General features: G+C 38.4%; 1 protein-coding gene across 4 annotated transcripts in view; it reads right to left on the minus strand.

Annotated features, from left to right (window-relative positions):
* mtmr14 (myotubularin related protein 14) overlaps positions 1-13,076 on the minus strand; it is a 73,392-nt gene that overhangs the window by 18,109 nt on the left and 42,207 nt on the right. For all 4 annotated transcript variants that reach the window (XM_087994133.1, XM_087994134.1, XM_087994135.1 and 1 more), the window contains exons 12-15: positions 11,307-11,383; positions 8,861-8,897; positions 7,863-7,933; positions 3,231-3,289 (exon numbers count right to left, since the gene is read on the minus strand). In XM_087994133.1, coding sequence (XP_087850259.1) covers positions 3,231-3,289; positions 7,863-7,933; positions 8,861-8,897; positions 11,307-11,383 — 244 coding nt within the window. The remainder of the gene's footprint in view (positions 1-3,230; positions 3,290-7,862; positions 7,934-8,860; positions 8,898-11,306; positions 11,384-13,076) is intronic.

A 13,076-nucleotide genomic window follows, 5' to 3' on the forward strand; every position in this document is an offset into this window, starting at 1 on the left:
ACATAAAATGGAGTGAATTGCTGATGGTAATATCCAAATTATTGAATTAAAAAACTGAACTTCATTTAACAAAAAATGTCCTGATTCATTTACGCAACCTGCAATACTTAAAATGCAACATTCTAAACACAAATCTGATCATTTAACATTTTTTTCTATGAAACAATGGATCATTTTATATGTAGAGACAGGAGACAATGCAAGTGGTCATCTAACAGATCACAAATACACATAAAATAGGAAGACTGTCAAAGTGGATTCCTTAAGCAACTTCTGGAACTGAGTTTTTTGTATTTCAGTTTTATTTCAATAAGTGCAAAAGTATAATGTGATCAGAGTCACAAAACACAAAATGGGTCTTCTATACCTTCTTAAAATGGATTTCAAGTTCAAATCACTCCATTTAGTGGTGGTGTGCATTGGATGAGGGTCTGGCAAATACACAGTTTCTTAATTGTTATGTGGCTGAACTAAAGATTATTTGTTGTTCTAAATATTATTTACCATTCACTTTCTTCAATAAGAGCTTAAAGTACCATAGTTAATCTTTTCAAGCCCTTTTCAGAACAAGAGCATATCACAAAGCCTTTCACGACAGTAAATGAATTCGGAGTCTTGAAAATGAGTTATGGATGACTCACTACAGGAGAAGTTATTGAATAATTGAACCTCCAACACTTGCAGTATGAAAACCAATATATTTGTTAATAGCTATACTGGATACAGAATTATTCTTTTTAAAAGGATATATATATATAAGCCATGTGAGCCTGGGTTATATAATGCATCACAGGTTGGCAGATTATTATCTTTTTGAAGAAGTCTGATCACGGCAGTGATTGAAGAGAATGACAATTCTGAGTCAGTTTTATGGACATTAAGTACTTGTCCTTAGGATGGTCCTCGTCATTTTTTATAAAAAAAAGTACTGTTCATTGTTTTTTTATTAAATAAATCTTCTCTATAGAGTTTTGCAAACAATTTCTATTTCAGAGATCAGTGAAATGGATGCAAAAGTTACTCCTTGCATGTTACCAGTGGTTCTGTAATAGTTCCGTTTATAAAAGGATTGAGAATTAACCCTGATTTCAGTCCCTGGATCTTCTCATCACACTACAGAAAATTCTGTGGCAAAATCTTCTTTCCAATCCTTGGCTTCTATAACTGACATCACAGGAAATACAACGGTAAAAATCTTAAGGCTCATTTAGTCATAGACATTCCTGACAAGGGCTTATGCCTGAAATGTCGACTCCCCTGCTCCTTGGATGTTGCCTGACCTGCTGCGTTTTTTCCCCACTGCCACACATTTTGACTGACTCTCCAGCATCTGCAGTCCTCACTTTCTCCTTTCATTTAGGAAAGGAGTCTTGGAGTTGTACAGCATGGAAACAGACCCTTTAATCCAACTCATCCATGCCAACCACAAATCATAAATTAATCTAATCCCATTTGCCAACATTTGGCTTATATCCCTTCAAACCTTTCCTATTGATATACTCATCCAGGTGCCTATTAAATATTGGCTTTGCACCAGCCTCCACCACTTCCTCTGGGAGCTTATTCCACTCACACACCACCCTCTGCATGAAACAGTTACCCCTTAGGTTTCTTTTAAATCTTGCTCCTCTCCCCTTAAACCTATGCCTTTGGACAGCTCCTACCCTACTCTGGGGAAAAAGGCTTTGGTTATTCACTCTATCTATGCCCCTCATGATTTACTAAGCCTCTGTAAAGATCACCCTCAGCCTCTGATGCACCAGGGAAAAGAACCCCATCCTATCCAGCCTCTTCCTATAGCTGAAATGTTCTGGCAACATCCTGGTAAATCTTTTCTGCACCCTTTCAAGTTTCACAACATCTTTCCTATGGCAGGGAGGTCAGAATTGAATGCAGTATTACGAACGTGGCCTAACCAATGTCCTGTACAGCCGCAACGTGACCTCCCAACTCCTATACTCAATGCACTAAACAAGAAAGGCAAGTATACCAAATACCTTCTTCACTAACTCCACTTCAAGAAACTATGAACCTCCAACCCAAGGTTCATAGTCCAGCAACATTCCCCAAGACCTTACCATTAAGTATATAAGTCCTCCACTGATACGCCTTACCAAAATGCAACACCTTTCATTGATACAAATTAAACTCCATCTGCCACTCCTTGGTGCATCTGCCCACCTGATCAAGGTCCCATTGTCCTCCGAGATATCTTTCTTCACTGTCCAATACAACACCAATTTTGCAGTCATCTGCATATTTACTAACCATACCTCCTACACTCACTTCCAAATCATTTATATGAATGATAATGGACCCAGCACCAATCTTTGAGGTATACTGCTGGTCACATGCCTCCAGTCTGAAAAACCCTCTACCATCACATTCTGACTCCTACCTTCAAACTAATTTTGTATCGAGATAGCTAGCTCTTCCTGGATTACATCCTAATTTTGCAAACCAGTCTATCATACGCAACCTTGTCAAACACCTCGCTAAAGTCCATACAATGTCCACTGTTCTGCTTTCATCAATCATCTTTGTTACTTCTTCAAAAAAAAACTCAGTCAACTTAGTCAGACAATTTCCCCATGCAGAAAGCCATGTTGACTATCCTTAATTAGCACTTATCTTTCAAAATACATGTAGATCCTGTCCCTCAGAATCTTTTCCAACTACGTACCCACTACTGAAGTCAGGCTCATCGATCTACAGTTCCCTGGCTTTTACTTACTACCTTTCTTAAATAATGGCACATTAGCCACCCTCCAGTCTTCTGGCACCTCTTCCATGACTAACAATGATACAAGCATTTCAGCATTTCATTTTCCAAGGACTCTCGCCAGCACTTTGTGATTGCAACATTCCATTTCTATCTCTATTCCTTGAGTGAGTGAGGGAAGAAAGTGATTTGTAAACGTAGTAGGAACAATTGTACTGCATTACAACATCCATGGGCTCTAGCTTCATTTATTTTCACCTTTCAGAAATCCATTGTGACTTGCAACATACAGCAAAGTCTTCTATCACATTCACTAAGTTCCAGCTATTCTGTAACTTGTCGGCCGATACAAATTTTGTAACCATACAGACATCAAATCATTTCTGGCACTTCTTGGTACAAGGATTACATTAGATTTCTGATTAAAAGTAACTTACAGCTCAAATCTAGACTGCAAGAAGCTTCTTCTCTTTAGATTTAGGAGGATGTGGGGAGTGGTTGTGCTTACCTAGCAGACAAAGATCTTCCATAGGGAACTGAGCTTCTTTACAATGCGCGGCCTTCCTTCTGCAAGGAAGATGAACAGTCATACATAAGACAATGGACTGGAGGTTTTACTTCTTTGTAAACTTGGCCTACAAAAGAAAATTTGCACAGATCTGTTCAAAAAACTTATTTCATGGTGAGCCACACAATTATAGCAAAGATAAGCAGTTTGTGGAATGTGAAAATAGACATGTTGGAAGCAAGTAGGTAAATTCAAGTCTCACAGCACAGCAAATGGTGTTTCAAAGTCATGTGATGGTTTCACTCATGTTTACTATGTGGACTTAACATTTGAAGGATTGGCGAAAAATAGGATTAGATTAGGGTTAGGGCTAGGGTTAGTGTCAGCACAGGGCAATATTTAGCAGATTCTGAGAACTGGGTAAGAAATCTGAAGCATGGCAATGCTGTAAAATAGATTAGAAACTGAAATACATTTTTTCCAAATATACTTCATGTTTTGATATTACGAATCAAGTTCGGGTGCTTTTGGATACCTACCTGAATCATGAATACAACCCTCAAGACAGTAGAAGAGAAAGAGAAAGAGTGAGGGATACAGAGGAAAAGAATAAAACCAAAACAGTATGCATGATTCAAAACTATAAAAGTTAGACAGAGAAAACATTTTCCTGCATACCTACTTTATGGAAATATTTAAATAAAATGAAATACTGTAAATTTAGAAATGAGCTTCCTACTTAGGGCAGTTTTTCAATCTGAAACCCTGCTACTAACATCACAAAGCATTATCCCGCTGGGTAGGTCAATAAAAAAGTAAAATACTAGCAGAATTCTATGTAGTAAAGCAGATGTTGCATTATTAAATATTCATCTCTTGTTGCCATTACATTATAACCACTGAGTGGCGATACAACCAAACTCTCTGCCCTCCAACCTGTTTTCTTCCATTTCAATCACTGCGTAAATTTCTACTGAGATTTCTTCTATGTAATATATAGCAGCCATACTTGGAAATTAAAGCTCAGCACCTCTCTCCCAAATACTTTCATGTCTTCTTACAAGATTGTATAAGCCTGCTGCTAAGATTGCTAGATATTTGACTATCTGGTTAATCGTATTGTTGCAAGGTAGTTTTCAGACTTTCCTGACCATGAAGTGGAACGCTCTGTTTACACAAGGTAAGCAACATTTCACTGAGAATCAACAATTTGCACCTCTTAACACAACAAGTATCCCATGGCTTCTCGCATGTTAGAAATAGGTGTCAAGTTAGGAGAGAAACTAAAAATATAAACAAAGGTTACACAGCAACATTTCAAGGTAGAAGCAGCAGCAAGGATAAGAGATTTAGGAAAAAAAAGTTCGAGAATAGGAAGGAGAGACAACTTCAGAGGCTGCAGTTGGTGAAAAAGACTGGGGAAGATTAAATGTAAATAGGGTCAAGAACATGAAGGAATTTTGTGAACTCAGTATTATGGGGGTGGGACTCAAATAAGCGACGATAATTTACAAGAATATGAAGTGGGGGGACATGTGAACCTACTGCAGCACGGGAGCTGGAGATCTGTTTGTTTGAACATTCAGGAGCCTAGCAAGGCAGTATTAAGAGAAGTATAGCATGGAGGTCATGAAAACTACAATAAGGATTTCAGCAGCATCAGCAGGGTGCTTTATAGGCAGAAACGGGCAATGTTACAGGTTTGGAAGTGAGGTCTCTTATTAAGGGATAAACAAAATATTTGAATTTAACCTCTGGATCAAACACAAATTATTTAACATTTGATGCAATCTCAGGAAAGGAACAGAATAAAAAAGGTTAGATTTTTCACAGGAACTAAATGAGCACATATTCGGTTTTCCTAATATAAGGTGAATTAGCTATGAAAACTAACTTGGAGAATATTAATGACCATCTGAGACCATCTATTTTTTTAGTTTAAAAAAATTTAACCAACTCTCGTACCTGCAAAACACTACCAAAACACAACTGAGTTGCTACCACTACATGAATGCTTTAAAGTGGAAGGAACATTCAATCAACAGATCTAAGCAAAACCACAACCAATGTATTGGATCAAAGTTCTCAAGTCCTGTCACATCCAACTTGTGAAGGAGGTTTCACATTATAGCCTTATCCTCAATGACCGGGATTCCAGCAATTAGTGCAAAGCAATGGGCCCAAGTGTTTGTAAGCAGCTTCAGCCAGAACTGATCAATCTTGGCCTCATGCTCAGGCTTGCAGCATCACAGATGTCAGTCTTCAGACAATTTTATTTACATCACATGATATTAAGAAATGGTTGAAGGCACTAGATTCAGCAAAAACCAGGGGTGCTAACAACATCACAGTAGAGGTTTTGACAATTTGAGTCCCAGAACCAGGTGTCTCCCTAGCCAAGTTTGTTCATCCAACAATGCAGAAACGTTTTAATACATAATTTCCATAAAAAGAGCACAATCTAATCTGCCAATTACTGTCCCATTGATCTATTCTAAATTATTAGCATTGCTATCAAGTGAAATTTATTCAGCAATGAAATACGCATATCAGTTCTACCAGGGTCCTCTAGCTCTAGCTCGCATTGAGACCTTGGCCCAAACAACAGCAAAAGGACTGAATTCACGGCATAACATGAAAGTGACTGCCCTCAATCCTAGGCATCTTTTGAACAAGTGGGGCATTAGTGGGAAAAAAATGGTCAATGGGAATAATGGGAAAAAGTCTCCATTAGTTGGAGTTATATCTAGTACAATAGAAGATGGTTGCACTAGTTTTTGTTTCTGTCTGTGCCAGCACAATGCTACAGTATTTCTTCAAGGAAGTATCCTGAAAGCAACTATCTTTTGTTGCTTCAAAGACCTTTGATCCATCATTTGCTCAGAGGTGGGGATGTGTACTCATGACGAATATACTACGTTCAATATTATTTGAGACTCCTTTTGATTTTGAACTAGTGCCCTCGGCTTGGACTGATATCTGGCAGTTATTAGTAGTGTCTGATAAATACTGGTCAATAATTATTATCTCCAATGAGAGATAATCTAACCATCACCCTTTGACAGGCAACTGCGTTACCATCCCGGAATCCCTTATTATCAACATCATGGGGGGTTACATTGAGCAGAAAATAAATTGGACCAGCTATTTAAATACTGTAGCTAAACTACAGGTCAGAAGGTTAGGGATTCTGTGCTATGTAACTTACCTCTGGATTGTCAGATCCTGTTCACCAATAAGGCACAAGTTAGGAATACAATGTAATTCTCTCCATTTGCCATGACAAACACAGCCCCAACAAATCTAAAGAGATTCGACACCTCCAAGGACAAAGCAACACACCACATTGTACATTTATTCCACCAACTGGTGGTGCACGTTGCAATAGTGTATCAAATTTCTCAGCCTCCAACAAAGTCTCGTAATCCATGACATTTATCATTTATAAGACAAGGGCAGCTTGATAACAACACCACCTGCAAGCTCCCCTCTAAATTAGACATCATCTTGATCTGGAACTTTGTCACTGTTCCATCACTGTGGTCAGACAGAGACCTGACCGTCCTCTTCCAAACAGTACTGTGGTTATACCTACACAAGAGACTACGATGGTTCATGAAGTTCACCACCATCTTCGCGGGGGATGGGCCGACCTTGCCAGCAACACTTAGATCCCACAAAAAAAAACTAATATGTGCCACAGGTTTCCCTGTTTGATTTGTTGCTTAGCTTTCTTTACTTTTGCATGTAAAATGATTAAGTATAAACTACTCTTGCTGCAAAGCAGCTTTAATAGGCAAGTGAAAGGCATGACTGTGGCAAATAGATTTCGGTGCAGGGAAATATGATGTCAGGTACTTTAGTCTTCAAAAAGACAGTACCAGCTAATGTGAAAAGCTAGAAACAGTTGAGGTCCAGATTGGAGTAACCAGGTATAAAGATGATTAAAAAGCCAAACAGTGATACAAGATAATCAAAACATCAAATGGAACTGTGATCTTTATACAAAGCACTCATAGTTCTAAGCTGGAGTACCATGAGCAGCCTTGGTGACTAGACCTTTAGGAAGGATATACTGATATAGGAGTGAGTGCAGTGTAAGTTTACCACAACGATTTCCAGACTCCAAAAGTTAAATTATGAGGAGAAGAGATTATACAAACTACAGCTTCATTCACTAAAGTTAGAGACTAAAACAAAATTTGAGCGGTTTTCAAGATATTAAGGGAAACATATAGATATAAATTATTTTTCAGCTTGTTAATGGGAAAGATTTTTAAGGTTAGGTAGGCAAAGTCTAAATTTTAGAGGCAGGCCTTTAAAGAGTGACATGAGAAAAATTTCTACACACAAAAAAAAGGATGGTAGAAATTTAGAATAGTCTTCCAGAAATAGTAATTGATGCCATGGGTATTAGTAATGGAGATTAATACATTTTGGTTAACCAAAGATATTAAGAGGGGTGTAGGGCAAAACAAAGTTTATGGACTTAGGTCACAGATCAGAAATAGGTTGAATTAAGGAACAGGTTTGTGAGGCTGAATGCCTACATCTGTTTCTTTTATCACTGCAGCATCAGTTCAATAGTTTCTTTTTACACCAATCCTGCAGAGAAAAAAAAAAGATTCCTACCTGGGTTTCTTTATTACAGAGAATTCTTCTGAGGTGATGTGCTTCAAAAAATTGAAGCAGAAGAAGAAAATCTGAAAAAACAAAGGAAACTTGTTATTACATTTCAGGATCCCTTGTGCGATTCCCCACAATTGCTCAACACAATCTCAGCTTTGAGAATGCAAAGTTATACACGCTGAAGTATTCAGAAATAATTCAATATACAGAATAAAAAATGCTTTGTATCTAGAATAGTCTTCAAAATTGGCTTCTTCACAACTACAAAGGTCCCCACCACCCCAGCCAAAACCTTTTGCTTAAAATAAATCAGATTAATAAGCAGACAATGCTGGAAATACACGGCAGGACTGCCAACACCTGGAAAGAGAAGTTCAATTTAATATTTGAAAACCAATAATCCTGTTCTTCAGCATTTTCAGTTACTTATTTCAGATTTCCCACTGTTTTTGAATTTAACAATGTTGGTTTCCCGCAGTAACATTTTCCATCAGCAGGTGGTGATATTGAAGTATGTACATTGCTTGCAGTGTATTTCCCTGAACAGTGTAAAAGCACCACCTCCTGGTAGGATCCAGTTTTACAAACGTTTTCACAATTGGAGTAAATAACATTTAAAGACGTACCATTCCTTCGTCCTTATTGGAGGCAAAATTCAGATTTTTTTTCTATATTCACACACTATCAAAAAAAACCTAAAATTCCAAACTTAAGTGACTGAATTCTTTGCTTATAAGGGATTCTTTATGCCACATATTCCAGGAGCAATTTTGCAAGCTACAGCAATATTCACAATGCAATGCACTGATGGTTTTCTGATTAACATAAATGCCTGCACAGTCAGTCATAGCACAAATCTTTACAAAATCAACTAATTGTCAACTTTATTGCAGTTATGTTGATAAATATAATATTAGCAGGTTATCAAACTAAATTCTGTAACCCGAAGCAGTCACATTAATGTCAACTTTAATTATCAATTTCTCTAGTTTTTGACTCACCTCCTCTCCCTTGCTTAGTCTATCGGACAACATATGCCTGCAAATACATATAAACATGAGTGAATCTACATAATGGATTCAAGTTGTCTGTAACAATCATACAAGTTATTGCAGAACGGTCAACACGCCCTTCTTTAGATGAGCTGAGTATTCACTATCCCTTTTAGTTAACAGAATTTGAAGAGGCAAGCAGGTTGTAACTGGCCATGGGAGAGACTAGAACTAGGGGGCATGGCCTCAAGATTAGGGGAAGTAGATTTAGGACAGAGATGAGGAGGAACTACTTTTCCCAGAGAGTAGTGAATCTGGAATTCTCCTCAAGGAAGCAGTAGAGGCAGCTTCATTAAATATATTCACGACACAGTGGATGGTTTTTTGCATGTTAGGGGAATTAAGGGTTATGGGGATAATGCAGGGAGGGGGAGCCGAGAGGTTGAATAGATCAGCCATGATCGTAAGGAATGGTGGAGCAGACTCGACAGGCCAAATAGCCTACTCCTGCTTCTATTACAATGAAAGTTTGAAGACTTATTTATACAACAGGGCTCTACCACTCTGCGCCAGTTTCTTACAATTCTGCACAGCATGTTCTAACTACTTCTTTGCTCTGCTCCGCATTGAACTGAACGTCAATAATTAAAATGTTCTCAAGTCTGTAGTCCTTAATGCAAGAAAACCTCCTGGGCAGCAGCGTGGCTCATTCAGTGCCATCCACATAATCCAAGGGCCAACTCTTCAGCCTTTTCTCCCCATTATTCTTTAATGAGACGTGCACATTATCAGCAAGACCAGCATTTGTTGCCCACCCCTAAGTGAGTTGGTCGAGTGCTGGCCATTTCAGAAGGCAGTTAAAAATCAACCACATTATTGTGGGACCGGAGAAAAATGAAAGCCAGACCTGATAAGAATGGCAGATTTGTTCCCCTAAAGGACACGATCATTGCAGATTTTACAACAATTAGCAATAGCTGTCATGGCCGCAATTTCTGAGACTTGCTTTATGTTCTACATTTATTAATTGAATTTAAATTCCATCAACTACCACGGCAGGATGTGCACACCTGCCCTCAAAAGCATGAGCCCAGTGGCAATATCACTATTTTTGATCTATAATTTGGACTTGGGTCTAAAGTGTTTAATTTTAGATTAGATTTAGATTACATTACAGTGTGGAAACAGGCCCTTCGGCCCAACAAGTCCACACCGACCCGCCGAAGCGAAACCCACCCATACCCCCTACATTTACCCCTTACCTAACAGTACGGGCAATTTAGCATGGCCAATTCACCTGACCCTGCACATCTTTTGGCCTGTGGGAGGAAACCGGAGCACCCGGAGGAAACCCACGCAGACACGGGGAGAACGTGCAAACTCCACACAGTCAGTCGCCTGAGGCGGGAATTGAACCTGGGTCTCAGGCGCTGTGAGGCAGCAGTGCTAGCCACTGTGCCACCGTGCCGCCCACGATAATTTAAAAGCTTAAAAAAAAATACAGGTGTACCAGAATTCAGGGAGACAGATTAGTAAAAGCAAGCAGACATGCGGTAAATTAAATTCAACACAATTGTGCAGTAATACATTTGGTAGGAAAGAATGAGGAGAACTATTATGAACTAAATGACACAAATTTTAAAGGGGTAAAGGAAAAGAGAGGCCAGAGACAGTAACTTTGAAAGTCACCAAGTCAAGATGAGAAAGCACTTTATAAATGCACATGAGATTTTAGCTTTATAAGAGAGCAATAAAGCACAAGGAAGGAAGGAAGGAAGCTGTGCTAAACTAGTAAAAGCGCTGATCAGACCTCAACACGAATAATGTGTTCTATTCTGGGCATTATAGAAAGGACGCCAAAGTCTCAGAAGATATGGAATATTTATCATAAATGGGGACTTTTAAGTATATGGAGAGACTGAGAAAGTGGAATTTGATACAGATGTTGCAAATCATGAATAGTTTGCACATAAATAAAAATGGTTTCTGATGACCAAATAGTCAGTAACCACAAAACACACCGATTTGTGATTATTAGCAAAAGAATCAGGAGATCACATGAATAAACTATTGGGATATGATAATCTATAGCATATTGCCCGAAATGGGTGATGGAAGCAGACTCTGAAGTAACATTCAAAAAATATAACAACAATTTGAAATAATTTACAGGGCTCATCGGAAAGAACAGGAGAATTGGACTAACTAGACAGCTCTATCAATGTGCCTGTAAAGACACGATATGCTGAAAGAGCCCTGTTTGTGCTACATCATTCTATGTTTTTAAGCTGGAAATTTGACAGTTGTAAAACACATTCAGAATATTAATACCTCATAATTTCACAAAATCCTGCCAGAATGCACAGATGTTTGCTTTCTGAAGAAAGCACATCAGTAGCATTGTCACCTAATTACTGTGCTAGCCCTGCTGTTATGAGATATGAAACAAACTCACCCAAAAAGGAACCAATCGTAAGCAATGGTTAGATAAAGGATTTCCACAGGCTCCAAGCAAGTGTGAACAAGTCCATCCTGTAAAAAGCAAGTTGTGACAAATTCATTTAATCTACGGAGGTGGCTCCAACTACTTTTTGATTGAAATTTCAAATCACCTAATCAATAATTTACATATAAACAGAGAGAGGATTTATACAGAAGAATGCGCAGGCTACATTCAGTATATTACTGCTGTTTAGGAAGGAGGGAATGCTAAACTAGTTAAAAACTTCTTTCTCACCTTCAAACACTGTTCCAGGCCTCTTTTCCTGCGCCCCTTTTAAAATTGGACCATTTGGATTTTAAACAGCTGTCCTCATTCCTCCTATCAAAATGTATCTCTACACACCTGGTGTTGAATTTCATCTGCCACACATTTTTGTCACAAACAGCAGACAAGTATAAAAATGAATAGCCTTTAATCCCATCTCAGTTTATCTATAGTAATCTGATCATAATATCCAGTTGGCTCTTAAATAATTACAGTTTGCCTAGTTCCCCTACCTGGAAGTGCAACTCACATGCTGGTCACTCATCAACAGGATTTTCTGCACTATGAGCAATAAATTTGCCTTTCTGCAGCTGAATCTATCCTACAGTCAATATTTAGTTCCTTATACACATCTGTGACACTTCTCAGATGCATCCTCTGAGGGCTCTCTATAATTTGGACTTGACACTAGAGTTATGACTTACCAATATCAGCTGGTCATAGGCCAAGTGATTTGGTGAAGATTCCCACTGCGGTTCTATTGCTAACTCTAAACTAGAGCCCTTTGTAAATGCTGTCAAATTACTTACAAAGCATCCATGTGACAGTACAAATAAATACAGACATAAAATCTTTCCTAAGGGAGGTCTAATACATAGAATAATCATAGTTCAAGATAATTTCCCCATTTAGTATCACTAACGCACAATTTCTTCAGTGCTTTTTAACCCAGAGCTTTGGCTCATCAGTGTGTGGCAGGTTTAGTATGCAAGGTGAAGGAAACCAGTCTGCAATTTTTGTTCTGCTATGTAACTTGCTTTATTTTGTTCCTGAAGTGCCTTATGATTTGTGATTACAAAGGACTGATGGATCACATCTACTATGGCACCTAAATTCAGAGAAGCAACAATGGAGGTCTGGGAAGTGGCGTTTCCACTGTCTGCAAGAAGAGCAGAAGTCAGGAAAAACAATGGAGGAAAATGAATGGGGAAAAAATATTGTCAAACAAACCTTGAATTAGTTTAAGTTTACAAAGTGAAATGCACTTTGAGATTTCTATATGGCCCTCCACCACGAAGGTTTCTATGATAAGATCTAAAACTTAAGCTATACATGTGGGACAACACACACAGCCTAGGACAGGTGAAACAAAGACATGCACAAAATTCTTAGAGGCATGGCAATCTAACCAGAACTCCATAAATAAACATATCAATTTAGATCCTACCTACCTTCCCTCCAAAAGAGAACCGGAAATGACATCACCCACCTTAAGAAACCAAGATCTATAAATAGAGAGGCAGGACATACCACCAGCGCTTCACCAGAGACTCTCACTGATGTTACTAGTATGGTGACGAAACATCTGAAAACAAACCTTCAAACTCAGCAAGCTCACTTACATATTTAGCACTGCATTTGTTTTGGATGGAAAAATATGATAGAGAAAGTGGCCCAACCATGGTAACAAAGGAAATGAAGGAAAATATTAGATCCAAAGAGGACTCATAAAATAAC

This window comes from Chiloscyllium plagiosum, unplaced genomic scaffold (genome assembly GCF_037043375.1).
Source record: "Chiloscyllium plagiosum isolate Xiang-an unplaced genomic scaffold, Cpla_swu_hap1 HiC_scaffold_14, whole genome shotgun sequence".
Classification (NCBI taxonomy): domain Eukaryota; kingdom Metazoa; phylum Chordata; class Chondrichthyes; order Orectolobiformes; family Hemiscylliidae; genus Chiloscyllium; species Chiloscyllium plagiosum.